Below are 26,398 nucleotides of genomic sequence, written 5' to 3' on the forward strand. Positions count from 1 at the left end.
AGCCAGTTCTTGGCCCTTGTGGAAACAAGCTGTGCTTACCGGGTCGCTTTTAATATCCCATCTTAAATCACATCTTCCAGCACTTCATCCTTTTTGGCTCCTATTTACTGACTTCCCAGCAAATGCTTTAAGTCTGCCTTGCTTTACTGCCCAGCTGGGCTGCTCCAGCCCCTGGCACATCAGAGCCATTTTGCCAGCCATAGTTGTGCTGTCCTGCCACTTCCCTGCGCTTCATGAGCCCCTCCGCACCACGATGCTGCATCTCCCTTCCCCACATGGACTGACTAGCTCAGGTGTTATAGCACAGGCCTGCCCTCATCCTTCCTGCCCCAGCAAGTTCCTCCCTGGTGTTTTCCATGTGTGCAGCCTGCGGTGCCCCTCTAGGTCCAGCCTCTGTGCACTCACCGGTCCCTTTCCTGGGTCCCTAAGGACCTGCTCAAGGAATGCAGCCCCGTTCCTGGTGGCACAAGCGCCCTCAGCCTTCTGCTGAGAAACACCACTAGGTGACAATCCTGCTCCTCCTGCGGCTGAGGGATACCTGGGCTGGCACCCATCACCAGGGCTGCTCTCATGGCAGCGGTGGGATCCCTGCCTGTGCCCAGAGAGGAGCTGCAAGGCATGGCTCCCCCTCTCATGAGAGCTGCGAGCCAGCAAGGGTAATTGCCTAGCACAAGTTCACAGGGCTTGGGGGATTTCCAAGCAAAGCTGAATCCACTTTGTTCTCTGTTTTCCCCTGTACCCTGGAGAGAATGCCTGCAGTCACCAGAGCCCTCCAACCTTTTTTATCCCACTAGCAAGTCCAAGCTGAAGAAAAATAGAATACTTGACATCCCCGAGGGGAAGGATGTTTTCCAAGCCTCAAGTAAAGGAGCATTTTCAGCTCACACAGGCCTCCCAAAAATAAACACAAAAATGCACCAAGGACTAGAGGCCAGAGCTGCCTCCTCTGCTCAAGCAAAGTGCTTGACTCTGCTGTGTCAGTGCCGGGTCCTCTCACTGAGCCAGCAGCACAGGGATAGCCCTGACCTCTCTGAACGCACACAGATAACCCCACATGGGATTCCAAAGCCCTGCAGCATCCTTCAGCTTCCTGGCCTCAACACCCCTGCTGTGGGTTCCCACCGTACCTGCCACAAGGGGTGCCCAGCCCCCCTGCCACATCAGGGTCGGGGGACAGGGAAGAGAAATCACCCACCTGGAGCTGGAGCAGCTGGGTTGTCCCCTTCGGAGTGACAGGAAACTGTGATGGATGCTGGCTTCCCAGCACTCCCTTGTGCAGCAGAGCTGAATTTTGTCTATTTTTAATTTCATTGCATTCCCCCAGTGAAACTCTCATGGGGAAAAGAAAATGTAGGCAAAAAAAGAAAGGAGGAGGGAAAAAAGCCAGCTCCAAACCAAAATGAATTCTTGCATTTGATGGATGCCGCCTGGGAGCAGGCAGCAACAGGGATGCTGTACCTGCCCTGCCCCATACCCCTTCACACCACAACTAACCCAAGTACCAACCACTAGGGCATCCCATCCCTGCTACCCAAAACAGACTTCCCATCTCAAGACCATTTGTTTAACTAGTCCCAGCAGCCCTGCATTGCCTCTTTCCTATCACACTCTGGCCTGGTGGTGCCCAACTTCTCCCTACACTGAGCATCCTGCCCAAAGGTGCAGGGGATGGAGCCTGCGCTTGGCCTAGGGAGAGACTTTAAACAGGGCCTGTTGTGATAGGATGAGGGGTAATGGTTTTAAACTACCAGAGGGGAGGTTCAGGCTGGACATGAGGAAAAAAATTCTCTACAGTGAGGGTGGTACAACACTGGCACAGGTTGCCCAGAGAGGTGACGGGTGCACCATCCCTGGAGACACTCAAGGCCAGGCTGGATGTGGCTCCTGTGCAGTCCTTCAGGGAAACTCCCTGCTGCAGGGGATTGCCACAGGCTAGCAAAAAGGTTGGCATATCAAGCTCATTAATTAGCGACAGTAAATAATTGATTGCAGCAAGAGCTGGATTTGTGCCAAGGGCTTCTCCAGCAGCTGTGTCGGGTCCCAGGTGGGATATGGGGACCCCACCACCCCTGCTGCTACATGGGGCAGATTTGGCAAAATTTGGCTGCGAGTGCACAGCTCTCTCGTCCGGGTTAGGGAAGGAGCCAGCAACACCACCACTCTGATTCACACAGCGGACTTGATCCCTAAAGTGTAAGAGGGGTCATGTCCCTATAGAAACCCTGCCAAAACATGAACACACAGAACCCATTCCCTGGCCCGGGAACCCATTGCCAAGCCCTCTGTGCCTGGGAAAAAGCTGTATGTTGCTGGGATCAGTGCTGGGAGAGGGAAAACCAGCAGCTGCTGCACCCACTGCTCTGAGCCTGCAGGATGCCACTGTGGCCAAACGCTCCCTATAGGCATGATGCATGGGCAGAGCCAGTGGTCCCATTCTGCAGCGCCCATTGCATTTCCTAGCCATGCCCAGGTGAGGAGTGAGGCCAGGTGCTGTGGCTGGTACCCACCACTGCTCTCCTGCACAGTGATGGAGCAGCTCCAGGGCTGAGGCTGCTACAAGAATGAAGACACTATGGGTGGGCACCATGTCCCTGTTTTCCCCAGAAAATGGGACCGGTGGAGTGCCTGCATCCCTGGGGACACAGCCAGCCCAGCTGGGCTCTTGCAAGAACCTGCCAGAAGGGACAAGCTGGAGCAACGGTTCCCAGAGCCAGTGTTTGCCTTGGCAGCCCCAGCCTCTGTGCCTTGTTTTCCAGACTCCAAGCTCCTAGGGGGAATAGCTCGATGTCTAAAACCAGGCCTGGCAGCCAGGTTGGTATCTGGCTGGGACGTGGCAGCTCCAAGGGGTTAGGGGGAGTGCTTCATGTCTCCACGCTGCATTCCTACCCCTCTGCCTCCTGGCTGGGCTTTCCCACTGCAGCCCTGCTCAGGCACTGTGCCTGCTCAACAAACCTGGTCTGGGGAAACAGTGTCACCTGCTACATCACATCTCTCCGTTAGTTTTCCACCCTGCAAAGCCAAGGAGGATCCCATCCCAGGCCAGCACAGCCTACTACAAGCCCATCCTGCCCACAGCCCAGAGAGCAGCCATGGGTTGTGCTGCACCAACAGCAGTGTGTCCTGGGCAGCTTGCGCTCAGCTGGGGCTAAGGCTGCTGCGTGGCACACACAGCTTCCCCACCTCCACCCAGAGCTGAGCCGCACAACACATCTCTCAAAACCTTTATTGTCAGCAAATAACAAAAGTCAGCCCCATGGCAGCACAGGGAGGCTGGAGAGAGCGGGGTGCTGGCACCCCAGGGCTCATGCCCTGGTGGGTTCCCTGCACCAGCCCCCTCCCCAGCCTCCTGGGCAGCAGTGGGGCTGCCTGTGCACAGGGGGGACGGGTGAGACAAAGGGCACGTGTCATTCTCCAAAGCGAGGGGCACAGTTACAACTGCTTATAAATAAACAACAACAATGGGAAAACTCCAGCTCTGTGGAGCAGGCGGGAATCTCGTTGCCGAGCCGCCAGCCCAATGTGCTTTGCCCTCCGAAGGTGGGGAGCAGCCCACTGCCCCAGGGCTGCAGCCACCAAGTGCTCCCCCAGCACAGGCTCTACCCCAGCATGGGACCAGGCTGGGGCCACAAGCCCAAACTGACTGGCAGGGCAGGTTGGGCACCTGCCTGGGTGGATGTACAGGGATGCCCTGGGGGTGCAAGGATGGGGATGCAGGGAGGTGCCAGACCCTGCAACCCCAATGGCAGCTGGGGTTGGCAACAGGCACTGGGAAGAGTGAGAAGCAGGGCATGGAGCCTGGGAGGTGTCAGGAGAAGGGGAACACTGGCAGATGGACCAGAGCCCTCAGTGACACGTTTCCCCAGCGGCTGGCAAGGAACGGGACTGGGTGCCCTGGCCGCCAGCTTTCCCAAGTGCTGCGTGACACCTTCCCTGCTCTACCACCCTCCCATGGTGGGACTTCAGCCCCCACCTTCACTCACTCACAGCCCTTCAGGTGCTACCCGCCCCCCCAGCACATGGTGACATTCCCACACACACCCGTTGCCTCCTGCACTCAGGAGGTGGGAAGGCTGAGGAGGGCAGAGCGCATTGGGAACCATCAGAGATACCTTCTACCTTTAAACACTGAAGCTTATATTAGAGACTATGATAGATAACCCGGGGGGCAGGGCTGTCCTGCCCTGAGTAGAGACAGCAGAGAGAGCTCAGCTCTGTGGCCAGCCTGGCGAGGGTCTGCTCCGGCTGCGAGCAGGAGGTTAGTACAGGGGCACAGAGCAGGCGGGTGGGCAGGGGGACACCGTCTAGGGCTGGTTCTTCGCCTCGGGGTCTTTGTCATAGATGTAGCTTCCCACACCTCCGGTGTTCACACCTGCGCAGGGGGAGATGCAGGAGGGTGAGGACCTGAACAAAAGGGTGGCACGCTCCAGGGAGACGTCCCCTCTGGGCATGAGCAGCGAGCTCCCTGTCCCACATGTCCCCAGGCACTCACCCTTTGGCCCAAAGAGGATCCCGTAGCAAGGCTTATGGCAGTATGGCTGTCCATCATGCTGTGCAGGGCAGAGAGAGGAGCATGTCATCTGGGGTGGAGGGCCAGGGAAAGGCCAGTCCCCAGGACATGTTGTCCTGGCTTGTCCCCCAGCACCACTAACACCCCCTTAACTCACCCCACCCCCCCGCCCCCAGGCTACAGGGGCTGCTTCTGCCAGCCCTGCCCTGCCCTCTTGCAAAGGCAGGGGCTGTCCCACCAGCGCAGCCCAGCTCAGCCATGACCCACGGCATCCCCCACGCACGCTGCCCAGGCTCTCAGGGCCAGGACATCCTTACCTCGGCATGGCCCCCCGGGGTCAGCGTCTTGCTGCAGCGCTCACAGCGTAGGCAGGGACGGTGCCAGTCCTTCCCCAGTGAAGTCACCTTCTCAGCTACAGTGGGGACAAGGAGGGAGGGTCGCGCTCCATGCGCACACATGCTGAGGGGAAACACCCCGCAGGGCCAGCACCTCTGCATGTAAAACCCTGAGACAGCCCTGTGCACTCCAGCCTCCCATGTTTCTCACACCCCTCTGCTGCCCTGCAGGTAACAGAGGGTGGCTACTAAGACCACACCACCCACCTGGGAGGTGACAGCAGGACACATGGTGCAGATGAGGCCCTACACCCAGGAGCTAATCCAAGAGGACCCATTCCTGCAGGCTCCTCGGGCACATCCCTCTGTGCCCCCAACCCCGTCTCTGAGCCAAAACTCCCTCCCAGCCCCTCTACGTGCCCCAGGAGTCCTGCATGGAGCCCCGCACCATGGGACCATGCCATCCTGGGGCATGTACCCACTGCCCGCTCGCCACCTTACCAAAGTAGACTCGCTTGCCGCAGCGCGGGCACATGTTGGGCTCCCCAGTGAAGGTGGTGACACTGGAAGCTGAAAGGAGACAGAGCATGGGCATGGGAAGTGGAGGGACATCTCAGCCAGGACACACGGGTGCAGCGGAGCCCCCCAGCATCAGCAAACACTGAACACCAACACTGCCCGCCCTGCCTGCCCCTCACCTTTGCTGGGTCCCTTGGGAGGTGCAGCATTCACCTTCCTCTCCTCCACCTTCACTGGGTGCTCGATGGGTCCCGGCGCAGTCTGCCCCTCGATCTGCGGCTTCTCGTAGATGTAGGACCCAGCACCACCGATGTTCACCCCTGCAGAGGGGCAGAGAGAGGCTGCTGTGGTCTGGGAGCACTTGGAGTCTCCATCCTCCCCCCAACACTCTGCCCCCCCTCCCCAAGCACCACTGAGCCACAGGGTCACTGCAAACACCACTGCATGCCAGCCCCAGCCTCCTTTGGCCTGGCCTGGCTTTCTCCAGCCACATCCGGGATGGGAGAGCAACTCCACCTTCTGTTGGAATTGGATTTTGGCTTATAAATATAAAAAAAAGGGGCAGCTGTCAGGACGGATCCCTCCCTCAAGCTGCTCTCCCTCTGTACAAGGGGATGGCAGGGCTGGGACTGCAAGCGCTGGCTTGATGCTCAGCCCATGCTAGCCTGGCTCCAGGGGTATTTTCAGGGCCTCAGCTCCCCACCAGCAGGGATGAGGCGAGCTGGCCCCTCCTGCAGCCCTGGGCACAGCCACATGGGGAGAGCACGGACCTACCTTTGGGGCCAAACAGTGTGGCGTAGCAGGGCTTGTGGCAGAAGGGCTTCCCATCATGCTGGGGAGAGAGAGGGTAGTGTTAGAGTGCTGAGTGGTGAGCATGGTTCTCTTGGGATCACTTCCATCCCCACTGGTGTTCAGAGACCACCATGGCCATGCCTACACCCCAGAATGTACCCAGCCTGTGGGTCTGCCAGTGACAGGCTAACCCAGCCTGAGCACTCAAGGATTCTGCCTGCATCAAGCACTCTGGCTGTTCTGCACACGCCATACAGCGGGGCTGGAGCACCAGCATCCTGCGCCACTTCAGCTGAGAGGCATCTCCAAGCCCCAGCCTGGCCGTGTGCCACTCAGTAAGATATCACTTTGCCAGTTAAGCATCCTGTGCGCACCCAGGCCGTTATTAGGCACACAGAGCACCATGGCTACCACCAAAGTCTGCCTCCCCCTCGCCTTGGTCTGAGATCAGAGGCTCCATCCGGGCACTGGTCCCAGCCCAGCCACTATCAGCCCCACTATCAGCTGGGGCCGATTTATCACAGGAAGGCATGAAGCAGGCGATAAGCCCCAGAGCTCCCTGTAGGCATTCCTCATGGGCCAAGAGGAACCGAGTCCAAGAGAAAAGAAAGAGCCTTTGTAGCTAGGGCAGGGGGCCAGCAGGGCTACCGCACACACCACCCCGTGTGGAAAAGCCACTGGGACCCAGGAAAGAACTTACCCCATTGCCTGCTTGGCTCCATTCAGCACCTCAGCCCTGCTTCCTGCCCTGTGCTCCTGCCCTCCATCCCCTCTGCTGCAGGCAGGGATGCCTTGCACAAAGCACCAGGGCAGTAGCTGAGCAGAAGCCATGTGCCTTTCCTCGCCTCCCCAAGCACTGCCATGCCAAAGGCAAGGGCTAAGAGCAGCCAGGGCAAGGCTGGGGAGCGGGCAGGCAGCGGGCTGGCAGCAGGCAGCTGTAAAACATCGTCAGGCATAAACATCAGTGTGCTTGCTGCGTTACCATGCCGGGGGCAGGTAAACATTTAGCTGGTCTCCCCGCGACACCTTTCCAACCCGGCTGGACACACTGGCTTGAAAGGAGGGAGAAAAAGCAGGGAAGGGCCAAATCCTGCTTCCGGCACAGTTGGTGGGGGCTTGGCTGCTTCCCCACGGGAGCAGACTCTGGCCTTATATGGAGAAACAGCAAAACCCCCGGGGTTAACCGGGCCTGAAGCACAGAGCCACCCGTGCAGCCCCATCGTCCTTCCCGCAGGACGGGCCCGCTCCCCCAGCGCTGCTGCTGCCCCTGCCGCCTGCTCCCAGCTGTGCTGCGTGCTAAAACCCTGCTAAAGAGCTGGTGACACGCTGGCATGACAGGCACTGCGCTAAACCCAGGGCACCGCGTGTCACGCTGGGGCATCGCACAACAAAAACACAGTTGCTCCCAGGCCCGAGCACCTGCCACCGCCGGCATGGCACCCTCACGACCCTGAGCGCGAGCAGCCGCAGTGGTATCGCACCCCAGCACAAGCCCCGGGGCACCAGTGCTGAGCTTGCACCATCACAGCAGCCCCCGCATCCCCGATTTTTGGTGTTTTTAACCACACTCCGGTAGGAGCTCTTACTTCCTGCATGACTGAAGTCAGCACGATGCACAGACAAGCTTGCCTGGTACACAGAGCAGCGTCAAGTGCTTGCCAGGGCATGCACGCCCTGCCACAGGCTGCCTGTGAGCCCGCACCAGGGTGGCACAGCTGGGCCACAACACGTGGAGCCAGCACCACTCTGTGGCTTGCCCAGGACTGTGCACAAGAACTCTTGAGCACCACGCGTCGCAGCAGCAGCAGCACTTGAAGCCACAGTGTGTGTGCTCCTGGACTTGTGCCCTGCAGGGACAACCCATCCGCATGGCACTGGGTACCTGCTCCTGGCAGATTCCTGGGACTTGCCATCCCTGGGGTGCTGTAGAGCCCACCCTGCATGGCAGCACAGCTCCCCCACCCCAGCGGCTCTTACCTCAGCGTGCCCGCCTGGGGTCAGGGTCTTGTTGCAGCGCTCACACTTCAGGCAGAACTTGTGCCAGTCCTTGCCCAGGGAGGACACCTTCTCGGCTGCAGAGAACACGAGAGAGCAGTGAGCAACTGCCCAGCTGCTGCTGAAGCCCCTGGGGAAGCCAAGCTCCGGGTACCACGGGGAGGCTGTGCTCGAGGGGAGCTGCATCAGCCACGCTGCAGGGGCTGCACTGTTCAGGCCATGGGCATGGGACCCCCCCAGCCCCTGCTTCCCCCCAGCGACAGTTCTGCCATTGCACAGATGCTCTTTCCCACGCACCAATCCAGCCACGGTAGCAATTTTTCCTTTCTACTCCCTACATCTATTTTTACTCACGTTACCCGGGCTGACCTGCTCCCATTCAAATATTTAGTGTTACCATGCCCACCCCACCCATTTAGTCATGCCTCCCCACACACACCCAGCCTCTTGGGCTCCCCAGGGAGCCTCCCCCCAGTTCCAGCCCTCAGCCAGAGCTGCCCCCAGTGCTGCTCCCAGGCCCGCATCCAGCCAGGCGGATGGGACCGCAGACAGCCTCCAGTGCCACCAAGGATGGATGTTTGGCCCCAGAACACACCTGTATCTGGGTGTGCGGGTGCTCCCCAGCCCAGCCCAGGAGCAGGCAAGATGTGCAGATGGGCGCGCAGGCACCATCCCTGCATTGCCCTGGAGTGCCATGAACCTGCAGAGCAACTCGCTGCCGGCACCGAAAACAATTTCAAAGCATCAGTGGGAAAATTCATGGAAGGAAACTGCTTTGAGACCGGTTACACAAATGCACCTCCTCGGGCCGGCCCCAAGCTGTATGTCGCCAGCAGCACCTGGGAGGTAGCACAGGCTGCCAGTCGTCATCTTGCATCCCTGGCCTCCTGCTGTCCCCTTTCTCCTCAGCTCCTGGGGGGTGGCCGCTGCCCCGTGCCCCCCACTGCTTCCCATTCCCCCTTCCTCTCCCACATACATGTGCAAAGACAGCTGGAAAACAGCGTGATCCTGTTAAAGCCACCGTAAAACTAAATCAGAAGGGCCAAATAAAATATTTAACAAGCAAATAAAAGCGCAACCGGAGCCGGCCCTACTCCACAAGACCTCCTCCGCCATGGTGGGGTTCCCAGCCCTCCTGCCCACAGAGGACTGCAGCAAATGTCACCTGTTTGCAGCAGGTCAAGATGGGGGTCAAGAGCTCCCCGAGGGCAGGTCCTGGCTTCCAGAGCCACCCTCCTCTCCAGGCAAACAGCTGCGTCCGGGGCATGCCACAGGGCCAAGATAAGCTGAAACAACTGCCCTCACCGCCCACAAAATCAACCCCGGCGCAAAGCATGGTGGCCGGTGGCAGATGAGGGCAGAGTAAGGGGACAGAGCTGAAGCCATTGCACCGGGGTGCAGGGGGGAGCCCCATGAGCATCCCCAAGCAAGCGCGTGGAGAGAACACCCAATCAGGGAGAGAAACGGAGCATGATGGGCTGAAAGCCAAGGCAGGGGCTTGTGGACAGAGAGCTCTCGGCTTCGACACAGCGGATGCACAGCTAGGCTGTGCCTTGGCTCCATCACCCCCAGCAGCTTGACCCAGCAACGCCATGGCCCCGGGTACAAAACAAGGAGGAAACTCCTGGCGGATGTTTTCCAGAGGCCATTGCAATTACAGCCGGCCACAGCCCACACCATCTCCTCCTGCCCCCGCGAGATGAAGTCCCCATCCTGTTGTTCCCCCCCCCCCCCCCCCCCCACCTAATAACTCAGGCAGCTGTAAATCCCTGCTGCTCCCTGACAACGTACACACACACACCCCAGCCAAGGCCACACAGAGCAAGGACTTCGCTGGCATCTGCAGCCCCCGGCAGGGGACAGAGCAGAAGGGAGGAGATGGCCTGTGCATCACCCTGCTCCCGGGGCACAGGGGCAGCCCCTGTGGTTTGGGCTGCCCCTTGCCTGCGGGTGGAAATGCCATGCAGAGACTGCTCAGGCATCCTCTGGTTGCAAACAAGGGCTCCCTGGGGACCCGGCGGGGGCCGGCACAGCTGGGATGGCTTTCCAGGCAGCATTGTTCGCGCTAAGCAGAGGAAGCAGCTCGGAGCCGCCTCAGCCCATTTCCAGGGCAGTGACGTCCTGCCCGTGGCCGCGCTGCCCCATAAATCACTGCGAAGAGAAAGCACCAGCGCCCGGATTTCCTGTCACCCGGCCACATCTGCTCCAGGGCTGCATCAGCTCCAGAGCGGACATCTCTGGACATCCTCCCACTGCAGCAGAGACCCCCGGGTGGCTGCTGGGGGGAGCCCTGCTCCACACCCGCATACCCCAGGGGATCACCCCACCATCAGCACTGCAGCCTGGGGTGAAGCAGCACCTGGGCTCCATCCAGCTCTGCACAGGGAGCACAGGATGGCAGGAGGCTCCAGAGCAAGCTTTGCTTGGCCAGATGTCACACTGCACCCAGCCTCTGCCACTGAACCCCATGCCTCACTGTGCTAAGCCACGCCAAGAAGAGACAGACTCAGCATCACACCGAGCGCAGGCACATCCTGCCCCGCTTGCTGCCTCCCAGCAGCAAGGTGCTCCCCTCACGGCCGCCAAATTTAAACCAGCGGTGCAGCAACCCCCGCGCAGGGCAGAGCACTCAGCTGCAGGAATTTGGCCTCTGCCAGACTTGCACAACTCAGGGTTTGCCTGCCCTGGGTTACCTGTGTCACTGTGGGTGGGCACCACAATGATAAACCTCCCCCGCAGGGGAAATGACCCCGTGGAGGAGAGGTGGAGGCACAGCCGGGTACACAGGCAGCTGCGGGATGCAGCCATGGGGTGGATTTGCACCGTGCAGGGGGTGCAACCCACGCCGCCAAGGGACACCACCAGCGCCGGGTAGGATGAGAGGGCAGAGCAGGAAAGTGCCCAGGGGGGCTGCCGAGGCTGCCTGCTCCCCAGCTCTGCGGCAGCACCACCCCAGAGGCAACGTGGCTCACGCCAATTACCCACCGTGCCTGGGCGAGGCAGCTGGCGCGGGCCAGAGGCGGGTGCATCTTTCCAGGCTTCGCTAGGCCAGCTCCAGGCCCTTGCACAGGTATTTCCACAGCCTGACGTCAGCGCTGCTCCCAGCCACAGGCTTATTCAGCAAAAGCGAGCGTAGCTGCAGCCGCGTCCCTGCAAAGGGCTGGGCTGTGCCCCATACATTCCGCCGCAGCCCTGGGAGGATGCGGGGAAGGGCTAAAGAAACCAAATCTGAAGATAAAGATGCCAAATCCCCGCAGGGACCCAGCGACAGGCACCCCTAGAGGACAGAGATGCTGTCAGACTGGCCGCAGATGCACTTCAGAGCAATCACAGGCACAAAGGAATGAGTAAGAGATGAGCGCAGGGAAAGGAGCCTGGTAAACGGCTGGAAACAAAGCCGAGAGCTCGGGCAGCCGGCAGTGTGGCTGGGAGATGGAAAAAACAGACGGATGGGTTGAGAATTTCCTGCCATGCCATGTCCAGGGGTACCATCATCCATGGTGCCCTGCTGGTCCCCTGCGAAGGGTCTGCGCTGCCTTCCCACATCCCCCACACCATCCCTCCTGCCCTCCCCAGGGACAGCCAGGCAGCTCCTCTCCTCATCACACAGCCGGTGCTGACGGTTACACCGCACTGAGATTTTTGGCCAAGATGTATATATTTAGCTCCCCCACAGCAAGGCGAGGCAAGCCCTCCGGCCCCGAGCCGCTCGCTTGCTGGGCTCCCTCCAAGTGTGCAACAAAGCCAGCTCAGTACAGCCTCACCAGGGAGCACAGCCGGGGCAGGAAAAGCAGCGACAAGGAATATCCCAGGCAGGGGGTCCTGTTTCCCAGGGCCTTGTTTCCAGCCGAGCGAGAGGCGAGGTCTTGCCCAGGACCCAAGCCCCACATAGCTGAACCTCTCAGGCACGAGCAAGAGTTGTTTGATTTCCTGCTGCAGCCCTAAAGCGTGGCACAGCTCCCATCCACCCATCGCTCCCTGACTCTCTGCCGACAGAACCTCACCTACTGCAGGCACTTTCTTAGCCATGGGCCTCCAACCTCCTGCTCTCGTTCATAGGGTCTCCTCCAGCAAATGCCTCTCCATTTTCCACAGGATTGCTGTACTTCAGCAAGTAGCATCCACATGGGATGCACCTCATCGGCTCTGAGGCCAGGCAGCTTGACAGTGACTGTGCTGGGAGAGGATCAGTGGTGTTTCTTGCCAGGCACTGGGTTCAGCCAGGGCTGAGCCCCAGAAATCGACTGCTTTCTTGCTGTGAAGCGTTGCAGGCAGGACCCCTGGCCAGCAGCAGGAACCGAGGCAGCTTGCAGCCCTCCTCTCGCCCTGCTGCATGGTGAGGAGCAAAGCAGCCAGCAGAGAGCCAGGGCATGGGCTGCACACAAGTAAAACTCCTCCCTGTGTAATCGCTGGTCCAGAGCACCGTGCTCCTCCCGCATGCTGAGATACCATCTCTAGCCAGCAGCGTTGTCGGGAGGATCAGACAGTTTCCTGGCCCATGTCAGCAAGAGCAGGGCTCTGCTGCAGCAGCTATGCCTAAGTGCCCCTCCAGCTCCACGGCTCCTCATCTCCCCACCCTGATGGCTCCCCACAGCTGCAGGGCACAACCAGACCCAAGCACGGTAGGCCCAGGGCTTTGGACAACACAGTGTGAACAGAGACAGGAGAGCAGGAGAGGATGCTCGGGACCTCGCTGGGGACCACAGCACGGCACTCCCCACAGCAAGTGCATGACAGGCTTCTGGGGGAGCTCTCCCCTCTGCATGCCAGGACCTGTCCCCACCATCACCTCCCTGGCTGCTCTAGGGCCACCCAGCACACTGACTAAAGCAATGGGCACCGCCACCTCACCACAGCCACAAGTGGCACCACAGCACACGCTCCAGGCTCCTATTTGGTTGCAACATTTCAGTGACAGATTTTCCATTACCTGTCACTTGTGCATTCCTGCTCCGCCTTTCCTTGTCTTTCCAATCCCATCACCTCACCTCTCCCCATCTCTGTGCTCCTGCCGGGGACAGTGAGGGAGGACAGGGACACAATGAGCTCTGCCCAAGCCCTGAAATGTGGGTGCAGAGCTCCATAAACCAGACACCAGGGTCACTGAGGACCAGCCAGGCTTGCAGAGAGCTGCCTGCCAGCCCCAAGCCTCTGCCCCATTCTGACCCAGGAGCAGCACTGCTCACCGCAGGCATGGGGAGAGCAGGGTATCCAGCTGTCCAGCACAAAACCCTACTACAACCCTTGCAAACACATCTATATGGATCCCTGTGTCCCACAAGAGCCAAGATCCAGCTCCCTGCAAGGCAGGCATCTGCCCATGAACGTGCACACAAGATGCCTGCACCACACTGTGCAGGAGCATCAGCAGCTCCAGCAAAGCTGAGGGTGCTTGAGAGCAAGGGGGCTGAGACCTCACCCCATCCATCCCGCCCTCGCACAGGTAATTTTCTATAGCTCTGTTTTCCTGAGGGAGAAGCTAATGCTAATCAGCCCATCCTACAGAGGCATCCCCTCCCCGGCAGCGCCCGGTGTGGGAAGCACGGAGCCGGTGCATCCTTAGTTACCGTTCTGCTAGGTCCACGCACACTCCAAGAGCAGCCGCCCCGAGGTACGAGAGCAGGCGGTTACCCAGGGAGCCCGGCCAGCCTTTGTGCTGGCAAGCCAGGGGCCGCGCCGACACTGACGCGCTGAACACTATGGCTGCTTCCTTTGTTAGGGATGGCTGTAATAGGAATAAAGCCCCTCCTGCCTCTCTGCCCGGCCACCGTCTCCCAACAGGCAGTGCCCGGAGCCAAGGACAGCAGTTACTTATTAATTGCAGAGTGGCTTCTGCAGCTTGAATTTCTGCAGGACTGACCTGTCGGGGCAGAGCTCTGCAGGGAGAGCACCCACACCCCACAGCACCCTGTGTGCTGCTGCATCCCTCTCCTCCAGCACGCTCGGGACATCAGTGTGACAGTGGGGTCAGGGGCACGCTAAGCTTGGACCCTCCTTGCTTCCCAGCTGGATGTGTCCATGCCCTTGCTGCCCCTTCAGCACTCCACCGGCAAATTGTCCCCAACGAGCTTTGCTGCTCCAGCTGCAGACAAGCCCTGGCGCTCCTGGGTGATTCCCACGTGTTACTGGGATAGCTCTTCCCAAAACAAACAGTGCAGCAGCACCTCCTGCCACCCCTCAGACACCCCAGCATGCGCAGAGCTCCCTGCAAGCCGCTCGCTGGCAGGCCCCGCTGCACGTGTGCTCGCCGCATCCTCGAGATGGGATGCGAAAACAGGAAACCCCCCACGGCCACGGTCCCCCGCAGCTCCCTGGGAAGAGAGGACGGGTGGCGGAAAGGCTTGGCCAGGGCTCCCGGTGCCCCTGCAAAGCTCATTTAAGGCTCATGGTGAGCAGGGAGCTGGGGAAACGTGCGGCTGCTTGGTCCCAGGAGACTCCGGTCCCTCCGGCGCTTCCTGCCACAAGAGAGAACCCAAATCCAACGCGCCGCCACCTGCCAGCGCGGGATGGGAACCGGCCCCGCAGCCCCTGGCAGCGCTGCTCCGCCGGTTAAACATTCACTGCACCCCTTCAGCGTCCCCGGAGCAGGGAAGGTCGCCCCAGCCGCTCCTGGAAACAATGTCACAGCCCTCGGCCTGCCTTCAGAAAATAGAGGAAAAGCCAGCAAACTATTTTTATATTTCCCTGCGCTTTTTAAAGCAAAAAAGCTCATTCTGTAGCTCAGGAAACGCCCACATCCTCCCCACCGCGCAGGGAGGAGCCCGCTGGATTTTTCCAGGGAGCATGAAGCAACAGGCAGCCTGGAAATGAGTTTTCCATCGGTACCCAGGACGGTTGGTGTTGGTCAGACGCTGCGCGGGGCCGGGAACGGGACGTGGTGACATTTCTCACACATGACCCACGGCTGCAATCCCAGGCATTTGAGGAGCTCGGAGTTGCCAGCGTCCATTCAGCGCAGGCGAGGAGCGCTCCCGAACAAGCGGGGCTTTATGAATCACCTCCCTGCTAAGCTTCGGGCCAGCCAAGGAATTCACAAGCGCTACCAAACCCCGGGCGCAGTGCTCCCATTGCCCTTCCCACCGAACCATGCGGCCTGTCAGGAGGAAACCCAGGAGCCGTGTCCCGGAAAGACAGCTCAGAGGCTGCACAGTTTCTATGCATTAAATAAACGGACCCATGTTTATCTGACAGAGCCTGGGCAGGAAAGCTCAAGACGTCAGCAAGGACACGCTCCAGCCTATCTCAGCTCCAAGCACAGAGAAGTTTCTGGCTTGGACCCATTCCTATTCATCCCCTGGTCTCTCGCAGGGGCCGTGGGGACCACGCAGCCCTGTGGGGAGATGTGTGATGGGGCTGCTGCTACCCCACTGCGGGGAGCCTGCCTCTCCTCTACTCACAGGGCAAAGTGCCCTAGGGTGCAGGGGTGGGGGAACAGGGACACCAAGGAGCAGCACAGACCTGAACATGGACCACTACATCAGAAACCCACCCAGGAAGAGAGAGCCAGCACACAGCTGGGGATGTGGGGTACAGCTCTGCTCTCCCCACCACCACATCACTGAGGGACCGAGTCCTGCAGCACATGGGGAGAGAGAAAGCACAGGCACTGCTGGTGCCTCACCTCCTGGCACAGCCCGGCCTGAGTGACTGACCCAGGGCCAGTGCCCAGCTGGCTGGGCGGACACGCTGTTTTCTGCTTAAAAAGGAAAAGATTCACACAAGGAAAGACATCCAAGGGGCCGAGCCCTTCCCACCCCCACGCAAAAAGGTTTATTTAACGGAGGAAGACAGCAAATTCCTATTTCTCTGTGTTTACTTGGAGATGGCTGGAAAGGAATGAAAGCACCAATGCCTCAAATGCTCAGGCACCATCAGGACCCTTTGGTATTTCTCCACCAAACAAACGTGCTGAGGCAGCAGGGGCTGGACCCCCAAGCACCAAAGGGAGACATGCAGGGAGGGGTGCAGGCTGGCAGTGCCAGGCTAGGGCAGCCGGACCCTGTGGCCAGCAGGTCCCAGGAGGCAGCTTGGGCTGGAGCGATGGATCCGTGCCCAGAGCCCACAGTGCAGCCCCAGGGGTGCCAACCCCGAAGGATGCCCACGCCGGGGCCGGGGGGTCAGGTCACTCCCTCGAGGGCTCCCGCTGGGCACCACGGCGCCGGAGGGAAGTGGGCTGGGGCAGGCTCCCTAGGGAGCAGCAGTGCGGCACCGAGGCAGGGATCAAGGCAGGGACCTGCTCCCACCTCTGCCCCCGGCATTTTCTGCAAGCTGGGCGGCGGCGCTCACCCCGGGATGCCCGACGGGAGGCACCCCATCCCTGGTTCCGAGATCCTCACCAGCCACAACCCCCGGCAGGGCCCTTAGGGACTCGCTGCTGCTCAAACCCCGCCCGGGCATGCCGGGATGGACCTCTAAGCCCAGACGCTGCCTTTGTAAAGGTCCCGTAGAAACCCCAAACCATTCATTAGCTCGCCCACTGGGCTAGGGAGAGGCGCGATGGGAAGGGTTGAGCAGCACACCTGGAGCGGGGTTCGCAGGGAATGGGAATTCATTGGCCGGGAGAAGGTTTTGTTTGCACCTGCCACGGTCAGCTCCTCCCCACCATGACCCCCGGCTCCTGGGACGCCTTGCCCAGTGCCCCATCCATGTCAGATGGGCTGGGTGCTCCTCTGACCCAAGCCAGAGGAGACATGAGCCCCCCCCAGGACCAAAGCAGGCTGCGGGCACACACCCCAGCCGGGGCTCCTCACCCCTGCTTCACCTCCTCAGGCAGGAACCAGGGCAAGGTGCCCCGGACCCCCCTGACACCGCCCCCCCCCGCCGTGTCCTCAGCCCCGGGGCGAGCCGGCAGCATCCCCCAGCACAGCCCGGGCATGGCGGCCCGGGGAAGGGGCAGGGGGCTCAGCAGAGGGGCCGCGGCCTCTGCCCGGGGGGGACAAGCAGCTGGTGCCGGGCAGGTCTCTGGGCGCTGGGCGACCCGGGGAAGCCGCTGGGACCGGGGCGCGCAGGAGCGGCGGATCCGGGGCCACCCCCCGGAGCCGGGAAGGAGCAGAGGACCCGGGGGCGCACCGGAGTTTGGGGCAGGGCGGACAGGGCTGAGCGCCGGCTCCGGGATGGGGGACCGGGGACAGCGCGGGGGGCCCGGGGATGCGTCCCGGCTCGGGGAGGGGGATGCGGGGCCGGGCCCCGGGGATGCGCTCACCGAAGTACACGGTCTTGTCGCACTTGGGGCACTTGGATGCCATGGCGGGAGAGAGGAGCCGAGCCGCGCTGTGCCGAGCCGAGCCGAGCAGAGCCGTGCGCCCCGCTCCGCCCGGCCCCCGCCCACTGGCCCCGCCGCCGCCCGGGGGGGGGCCGGGGCGGGGCTGCCAGCGGAGCGTCTGCCCGGCCCGGCCCGGCCCGGCTCGGTACGGCTCGGTACGGCTCGGTACGGCACGGCGCGGCTCGGCTCGGCGCTGTCCGAGCGCGGCAGGTGCACGGTCCCTGCCGGAGGAGCCCTTCCCTCCCTCCCCTCCGCTGATCCCATCTCCGAAAGGCCGAAGGATGCAGGTGTCCGCGGTGCTGGGGAAAACATCGCAGTGGAGCACCGTGGCTTGCTGGGTTTTGCCACCGTGCCCGGTCCCCTCCAGGGCACGCCCGAGCAGTGGTGCCGATTTTCCTGTCCCTGGGTGAGTCCTGCACCCACCTGCGGGCTGGCACCCACTCAGGAAACCAACAATCTCTGACCCCAGAGCCCCTGCAGAAAGGAGACAGGAGAGAGCTTGACCACTTTCAGGGACATGAGAGCACCTGGGGGGATGCTTTCCATCTCTGCACACTCACAGTCTGGTCAAAGTGAGGCCCTTTGAGGCTGCAGAGGGTGTACAGCTGTTGGCTGTGGTCCTCTGGGGCAGCAGAGCAGTGTTTGAGGAAGCCCAGCACCGAATGCAGTGGCTGAAAAACCTCTGGCTGCACCCTGACAGCAGCCCCTCTCGGCAGCCCATCCCCAGTGCCACGGCTGTGCAGTGGCTGGTTTGGTGGGATGGTGCTCCAACGGGGATGAAGGGTGCAGGGCTGAGCACAGTGTGGAGGGGGCTGGCAGCAGCCCCCCGCTCTGGGATGCGCCGTGCCTGCACTGGGTATTCTTAGACACATTTTTTCCAGCTGGGGTAACCGAGAAACCGAGATTAAGTAGCCGGGACAGCGGGCCTGATACGGGAGACCTTGGCGGGGGGACGAGGGCAAGAGGCCCTGGAGAGCAGAGATAGTGGTGGTGGCAGGCGGGAGAGGGGAGGGAGCAAGGCACGTCCTAGGGCAGCACGGCATGCATGGCACGACATGGCATGGCATCACATGGCTGCCCATCACAGGCACGCCATGGCCTGGGGCGCAAGCTGAGGGTGCTGGTCCTGGGGCCAGCCCCAGGACAGGGCCTCGGGCATCTCCCATGCCCTCTGCAGGGTGAGGCGCCGCGCTGGCTGCTCCGGCACCCTCAGCCCTTCCCCACCATGCCCTGCCCCGGCTGCCTTGCCACAGCGCCCAGTAGCCCCCGGGTTCCTGGCGCCATTTTGCTTCGTTGCCATGGAAACGCCATGTCAAAACTCCCTCCGCTGCACGGGGATGCTCGGGAGCCGCGGAGCGGAGCCGCGGCGGGACGGAGCCCCCGCGCCCGCCCCGTGCCGGGGTGCAGCGCCCGGGGAAGCCACCCCGCGCTCGGCCGGCTGGGTCCTGCCCCACGGGAGGGGGCACTCGGGGCGAGGCGAGCGGGGTGCAGAGCCCGGGGCTGCGCGCTCCCCGGGTGCGCCCCGCACTGGCACCCTCCGGCCCGGGCCGTGCGGGTAAGCAGGGAACCTGCCGCTCCCCCAGAGCGAAGCCGTTGCGTTGCTCATCAGCCGGCGGCCCGGCTCCCCTCTGCCGCCATTGTCATGTAATTCCTCCTTTCTCTGCCGGCAGCTGGCGCGGCTGCCAAGAGCCCGTCCGGCCCCGGCAGCTCTGGGAAGGGAACGCGGGGCTCCGGGATGGGACGGGGTGACCCCGGTCAGACGGGATGGGGATGCTTGACAGCGGGTTTCTGCACGGGCCGCTCGCCCCGCTGCCTCGGAAGGACCCAGGCGCCCCTGTCACTCCTTGCCCAGCTGCTGTCACAACAATGCGGGGCTTTGTGGCCGGGGGGTCCCTGCGCAGGGGCAGGTGGCAGCGGTGTCCCGGCTCCGCTCGGCCCCAGCGAGGCCGCTGAGCCCTGCGTGCCCCGCCGCGCAGCCCGCTCCGCAGCCACCGCGGTGCCGGCAGGCGCCAGGAGGAGGCAGGAGCAGGGGATCTGTGGAGCTGTTGATTCCCGGGAGGCCAGCTGCCTCCGCCGGCCCCTCTGCTGTACCCGGTGCCTCTGCTGCCACGGAGCACCGCACGGCAGAGGCAGGAGCCAGCACGGTACCAGCAGCATCATCCTCTTGCCTGCAGCGGCTCCTTTCCGTCCCGAAAAGGGTCTGCTGCCTAAATCGCCCGGATCCACAGGAAACCTCAGCTGGTGTCTCAGACCGGGGTGGGGGGGAGCAGGAGGAGGAGGAAGGAGGCTGCACCCGCCCGAACAGTGTGCATGGGGCAGCGACGGGTGAAACCCCGGGCTCAGCAGTGCCGTAGAACCAGCACCCAGCCGGGCTCTAGCCTGCCAAGGGCTTTTCACACATAGAGGCTAGGGGGAATTAAGACAAATCACCTAAAGGTGTGAATCCCTGCCTGCAAATGCGCTAAATCCCAAGCGGATATGCTCTTCCAGGAGCAAAGTGGCTTTAGCTGCTTGTGTCTTAATCGGTCCCGGTTTAGGCTCAGCATGCTCCTGCACCAAGGGCAGGGCTGTCCCAGGGCCACAGGGACAGCGGGACTGGCGACTGAGGTGGCACTGCTTCTCCGCGGACAGCACGCCCAGCGCCGGGCTCGGGAGCGCAGCCATGGGACATCGTGCTGCTGGGGGCACGCAGGGTGCAGGCAGTGGCGGTGGCGCACGGAGGACAGCCCTGGCCCCGCTGTGCCGTGCCCCTGGACAGCAGCATCAGTGCCCAGGGCTGCGCCTGTCCCAGGGAGCCATTTTCACCAAGTGATGCATTTTACACCAGAAACCTGGGGGCTCCCCCGTGCCCCGGCAGCCCACCAGCAGATGGGAGGTTTCTGGCACAGGCAATGGGGGGGGGTGACTGTCCCGAGCCCTCGCCCCATGGCAGCAGGTGACCTATTTCCGTGCAGTGGCACCTGGCCCCTCAGTCCTGCGGCTGCCTGGGCCGCTGCGGGCAGCTGGCTGCCCGGCCCAGCACACATCCCATTGCCAGCACTGGTGGCTGATGCTGGCTGGTCTGGCTGTGCCCTTAATAACCTGCTTAGGGACTGTGGGGCACAATGGGGCCTCCCCGGCAGCCCAGCATTCCCCTCCCCAGCCCGTTTCTGCAGGGATGCTGCACGGAGTGGGTGAGGAGCCACATCCCTGCAGCACCCCCCTTCCCAAGCAGGACTAAGGCTGAAGCAAGCCCAGATCCTAAAGCTGGTGTCAGCACGTGTAGCCGTTCCCTGGGCAGCAGCAACAGCCATGGAGCCAAGGGGGGCTGAGGGACGTGGTGGTGGGGAGGGGGGGGGGTGTTCTGCTGACCATGCTGGGCTGGCCTTGGCCATGAAACAGGGTTTGCCTCCACTGGGAGCCTTGGAAAGGCACGAGGCTGCTTGGGACCTCTGCCTGGGGCAGGTCAACCAGAGAGCTTTGAGGGAGATTAAGGGAAAGTAATAAATACATAAGGAATAACTCCCCCCAGGCTGCCTCTCCTTTGGCTCACCTCTCTCCCCCTCCCCACGCTGCCTCCTCTCAGCTCTTTCTTCTTCCTTCAGATGCAAATACCACAAAATCTCACACATGGAGACAGGGCTGCTCATAGAGGGAGCTGGGGCTGCAAAGCCTTCCTCTGCTCTCTGCTTGCGTCTCACGTTTTCTGGCACCTGGGCGCAGCTGGATTTGTTACAGGGCAAGAAGGGGGGGGGGGGACGGGACGGGGGGGACGATGACTATCAAAAAAGACTAGGGCAAACCCCACTGCTGGCTGGGTTTGCCCAGAGGACAGTTGGCCATGCATGGCCCACAGCCACCCAGATGGTGCATCATGAGCACCCATATCCCAGTCCCCTCTGTGACAGTGCCCACGGGGTGAGAGGCTGCAGCTTTCTGTCACCCCAAAGCTCCTGCACCCCTGGATGCAGCGCAGAGCAGAGCAGGCAGCTGCTGCCACGGGCTTGGTGAGTGGTGGCTGTTGCCCATCAGCTGCCCCAGCTCTGCCTGCATTTTGCCTTGGTCCTTACCAGTTGGCAGGAACTTCATGGCAAAATGGGTCAGGCTCCTATTCAGGGCCTGGGAGCCGCTCCTGGCCGGTGCTCAGGGATGGGACAGAGGAGTCTTTCACAAAACCAGGCAAAACACTTATTTTATGTTTTATTCTTACTGCAGAGGCCTCCTGGATATGCAGTGCTGCCAGCCCAAACCTGGCCACCCTGAGCTGGGGTTGCATGGGGGGGGGCGAGGAGGGCAGCACCCTGCCTGCAGCGGGGAAACCTGCTCCCCAACGGGAAGAGCTCTGGGCTGGCTGGGATGGGGAGGCAGCAGCATGCAGGGGGGATGTGGCCCACACATGCCAAGTACCCAGCTTCACTGCCAAAGGGTGGCCACAGGATAAGCACACGGCTCAGGATGGGGAGCCCAGGGGCTTAGGAAGGATTAGCAAGAGATGGGAAGATGGAGAACCAGAGCAAGAGCATGGGGGGGCTGGCAGGAGCTGGGTCTTGTCAGGCAGCACATGCCACTGGCCAGGGCTTGGCACGTCACCACCTGGCCCCAGCACCCGCTATCTGGAGCTCCAACCATCCACTTGTCGCTTCTCTCCTTTAAAAGGCATCTGAGTCCCTGCTGTTATCAGGCAGGGCAGATAGCACTGTCACGCTTGCAATAAGCAGGTTTACAGACATCCCACTTGTCCTTGCAAGCAGGAATGGATGTCCCCATTGTCCCTGCACCCCCTTCCCAAGGGGCTGTAGTTGCCAACTCACCCAGGGCCTGTGAGCATCCCAGCCAGCTGCATGTGGTCACCCAGGATGCAGATACCAATGGATGGCATCTCCATACCATGGAGCAGGAGTGACGCCTCCTTGAGGCAGGATGCAGGTGCCCAAAGAGCAGCACTGTAACCAAAAAAAGGCAGTACCCGATTGGAGAGACCCGAGCATGGCTCTCAAACCCCCGGTGGAGCCAGGCTCCATGGCAGGGCTGTAGCAGGGGGGCCATGCATGGCAGTGGCTGGCACCGGCAGCTCTCCCGCAGCCTTTCTGTGGGAAGGAAAGGGTGTCCCGGGGGACGGGCTGTGCTCAGAGCCAGGCGTCAGTGGCAAAGTTCAGCTCCTGGTGTGTGGGGCACCGCGGGGTGGTTTGTCACCAAGCTCTCCTGGTCCCAGGGCCCCTCCCAGACACCCTGTGGGCAGAGGTCAGGCTGGCCATGGTGCAACACGGTTACAGGGGCCAGCACAGTGGCAGGACAAGCGTGTACAGCAGCTGCCCAGTTTTCACTGCCTGTGCCCCCTTGCACACCACCTCCAGGACACAGCTGTCTGCGAGCTCCTGGGCTGGACATACATAACCCAGGGCCTCATGGGCACTGCAATGTCCCCACAGCACTATGTTCTTCCTTCAGCAGCAGAAGGGGTAAGACACACCCATTGGGATGCAGCATTTGCTTTAGGTCTGCCTCAGACATTACGAGCATCTTCCTGGGATGCAGGGAAACAAGCATCCAAACATGCCTGGCTTGGCTCCACATCTGCAAGGCCCCTCCTATGTCCTGCATGGGGGCAGCCAAGATGCAGGCAGAGGGGAACAAACTTGTTCCCGCTCAGATGGAAAATCTCTGAATGAGCACAACTTGGCTGAAACCCTCTGGCAAAGACCTGTAAATCTGCTCACTGTGACGCTGCCAGCATCCTGTGGAGCACTGGATCCAGGTGGAAAGTCCCCTTGCAGGCAGGAGGGGAGGAAGCTGTCTGCAGAAAGATGCTGAATTTGTTACTTGCATCGCTCCAGGAATGCGGTGAATGAACTCACAAAGCCCAGGACAGGAATCAAGTGTGCTTCAGCCCTGACCTTGCCTGACTCTCTTCCAGGCTGAAGATGAGGTGGGGACAAGCCCCCAGCCCCAGAGCCTGTCTGAATTTACTGTGTGTCTTTTAACAGCTTTCCCGCTCCCAAGAGGCTGCAGGGATGAAATGTGATCAGAGGCAGAGTCTTTCACCACGTTTCAAAGATGGCAGAGCAGAGCAAACTCCTATTCAGTCCTTAGGAAGGGAAGGAAGCGCAGCAGGGCCACAGGGTACACCAGCCTCCTCCCTCATGGAGAGCAGCAAAGACCAAATGCACTGATGACATGTGAGGTTGGAGATCAGAGCAGAGCCCATCACTGTTGGCTCCTGCAAGCTCTCCTAGAACAGTATTGACTACAAAGCGCATTTACAGGGGAAAAAACCCCAACCAAGAAACAAATGCTTGCCAGCTAGAGAGGACTGTCATGCCAGGGCTTGCCTTTCTGCAGCAATCTCTCTTCTTTCCCTCTAACACTGCTGCCAATGCTTATTTTAACTTGAAAGTGTTTTTGAGCCTGCGCAATCTTGATGGATTAAGAAACCCATCCTCCCAGTCAGAATCTGCTAGGAGCTCACACACCTCCCATACCACTACTCCACACACCACCACGTGCCCACGCCATCATCTGAGCAGGTCAAGTGCCCCCTCCTCCTCCATGGCCCCACCTCAGCAGTGGAAAGCGGCTCCACCGTGACGCAGACTGACCATCCAAAAGACTCGCAGGCTTCTCAAGGTCTGGCTTGTGTAACGCTCACCCCGAGAGCCAGAGCCCGCAGCAGAGCTGGCACGGGCTCCAAATTTCCATTTCAAAGTAGATTTCAGCGTGTATTTTGCTTTACGACTCCGCAGTAGTGTCCCGGTTACAGGCCGCCTCCCACAGCAGGAATGCCAGGTTCAGAACTGTTGGTTTTGGTCATGCTTTGCTTTTTTATCACACTGTTTCAACACGGCTGTTACTGACAGTACGCAGCCTTCATGTTACAGCATCAAATGCCGAGATCCCAGGGAGCTGCTACTGACAAGCTGGTAAAATGCTAAGTAGAAAACACCAAAACAAACGAATTCTGAAGTTAACTAAAGAAATCCGCTGTCAGGAAGTACTGTAGGAATGGCTGGATTTTTCTTTTGCTTTTAAAGGACTTCCCTGACCAGCTCCCAGCTACTTTTAAACCTGTAAAATAGTAAGCATGGTAGTAAGTCCGGAGGCCAACACGCCCCATCCATGTGAGCATGAAGCACAGCCTCCTCAAAGAATCTGAGCTGAGCTTGTGACATGTCTGCTCCCACATCTGCAAGGCAGAAAAGTGAAGGATGGGGATGTCAGGGACACACAGCTAAGGAAAATATCCAAACGTATGTGCCAAAACTTGCTATGGACTGGAAATGCATGCAGTGGAAATGAGCTGTTCCAGGTGGGTGAGCACTTCCAGATGCCAGGCTCCGCACCATGGAGTTAACGTGTCCGAATACCAGCCTATCTTTCACTGCAACTCCCATAAGAATTCTTCCCCTACAATCCAAAGGGCTCTTTAGGAGATGGGAGCAGGGAGTGGAAGGGGCACTGAAAACTGACACTGCCCCATCTGTATGAATCTTATTTTTGCAGGGGTCTAGAGTAGGACGGTGAATAATCAAAGGCAATTGAAGCAGCGACAGCACATCAGCATTTGAATGTGAATGCACAAGAGAGGTTGGTTCAGGAGAGGTTTAGTGACAGCAGCTAGCTTAAGAGAGTGACTGATGGCTCAGCCTTGGATATGTCAGTGGTGGGACCTACCGTTCACTGCACTTCCCAAGAGCTGGCATTTTTTTGTTGCTGAAGATATCTTCCGAAGTTTCCTCCTAAGGTGGTATAAACACAAGCCAGTGAAACACAAAGAAGCAAGGTCTGCTACTGCACACTGAAAAATGGCATCCATATTAAAGGACATGCAAAGGATCTTTCAAAGTCAGGGCAGCCCAGGATATTCTCTCTACTTGCCTGGACTCATTCCCAGAGCAATCTCTGGAGCTGCTCCAAGCAAGCTTTCAAGTTGTTGGAAACTGCAAGGCTGGCACCCCCAAGTGGTTATTCTGAGCTCTTCGTGCAGCCTGAACAGCTTCTCTCAGGTCTCAGTAATTCATCTACCGATAACCAAAGTGCATCGTCACCTGCATGCAGGCACTTTGGAGCTCCCCACACCAAGGCAGAGCACGACCCTCTGCTGCGGTCTCAGCGCCAAATCCCACTGCAGAACGGATGAAGACAATTTGGACACATGTATTCAAAGTGATCTCTTTCAGATTTCATCTTGCCACAGGAAGGAATCCCTGCGAGACCTCACAGAGCAGAATCAAGTGTTACAAAACCTTCCTGCAGTCAGCAATATTTCTTACATATATAGGGTTAATCTTACAGATTGACGGAGAAGTAGACTCTTTGGTGCGGCCCTGCACTGTTGTATGCAGCCTGGAGATTTCCAACTACCAAGCTTGGTGCCCTTCCTGAGCAGTATATCCTTTGGGAATGGATGTTCCCTCGTTCTATGGACAGAAAATCATGACCAGCAGCGTAGGATACACTTACCACATCTGCTAAGTTTCACAGCTACTCACAGCCACAAAGTAAATCTTATCACTCTTGAGCAGCAAATGAGCCCCAAAACACTGACCCCCGCTTTGTTTATCCAGTAACGATCAAACGTAGAAATGAAGAAGTACTTACACATCAGCGGGTTCGGTTGCTAACCCCCATGGATTTCACTCTGCCACATGCCAGAGTCATGCCCCTGATCAGCAGGATGCATGAGCCACCACAGACAAAAGGCTCATTCAGAGCCCTGGCGTTGCATCTGCTGCCGCATTCAAGAGGAGGAGGGAGGGAATCACAGTCTGAAGTGCTAGAAATGTTTAAACTGCACAGGAGGGGAATCAAACTATGAATGGCTCTTGCCCTGTACAATGTACCGGCACCGGCAGCACAGGGATGGGCCGCAGTTAAGCGAACACTCGGGAGCAGAACACAACTCTGGGATGCGAAGGAGGTGCAGAGAGGCATGAGCACCAGCCAGATGGCACCCTGAGCAAGGGTCTTGGCAGCTATTTCAGAAGAGACAAAAAGCAGATGTTTCACAAAAGC

At 60.1% G+C, this 26,398-nt stretch overlaps 1 protein-coding gene across 2 annotated transcripts; it reads right to left on the reverse strand.

Annotated features, from left to right (window-relative positions):
• Positions 1-3,209: 3,209 nt before the first annotated feature.
• On the reverse strand, positions 3,210-17,481 carry CRIP2 (cysteine rich protein 2). Of its 2 annotated transcripts, none has more exons than XM_065673901.1 (8): positions 17,351-17,481; positions 8,131-8,225; positions 6,136-6,193; positions 5,541-5,681; positions 5,344-5,412; positions 4,825-4,919; positions 4,490-4,547; positions 3,210-4,369 (listed from the first exon to the last, which is right to left on the reverse strand). In XM_065673901.1, exons 1-8 carry the CDS (start codon positions 17,391-17,393, stop codon positions 4,302-4,304), a joined length of 627 nt encoding a protein of 208 aa, XP_065529973.1. In that variant the 5' UTR covers positions 17,394-17,481; the 3' UTR covers positions 3,210-4,301. The 2 variants fall into 2 exon arrangements, with proteins under 2 accessions (XP_065529973.1, XP_065529974.1); XM_065673902.1 differs by lacking the exon at positions 17,351-17,481 and adding an exon at positions 12,153-12,307.
• Positions 17,482-26,398: the final 8,917 nt, after the last annotated feature.

The sequence above is a fragment of the Lathamus discolor genome, chromosome 3 (genome assembly GCF_037157495.1).
Source record: "Lathamus discolor isolate bLatDis1 chromosome 3, bLatDis1.hap1, whole genome shotgun sequence".
Taxonomy (NCBI): Eukaryota; Metazoa; Chordata; class Aves; order Psittaciformes; family Psittacidae; genus Lathamus; species Lathamus discolor.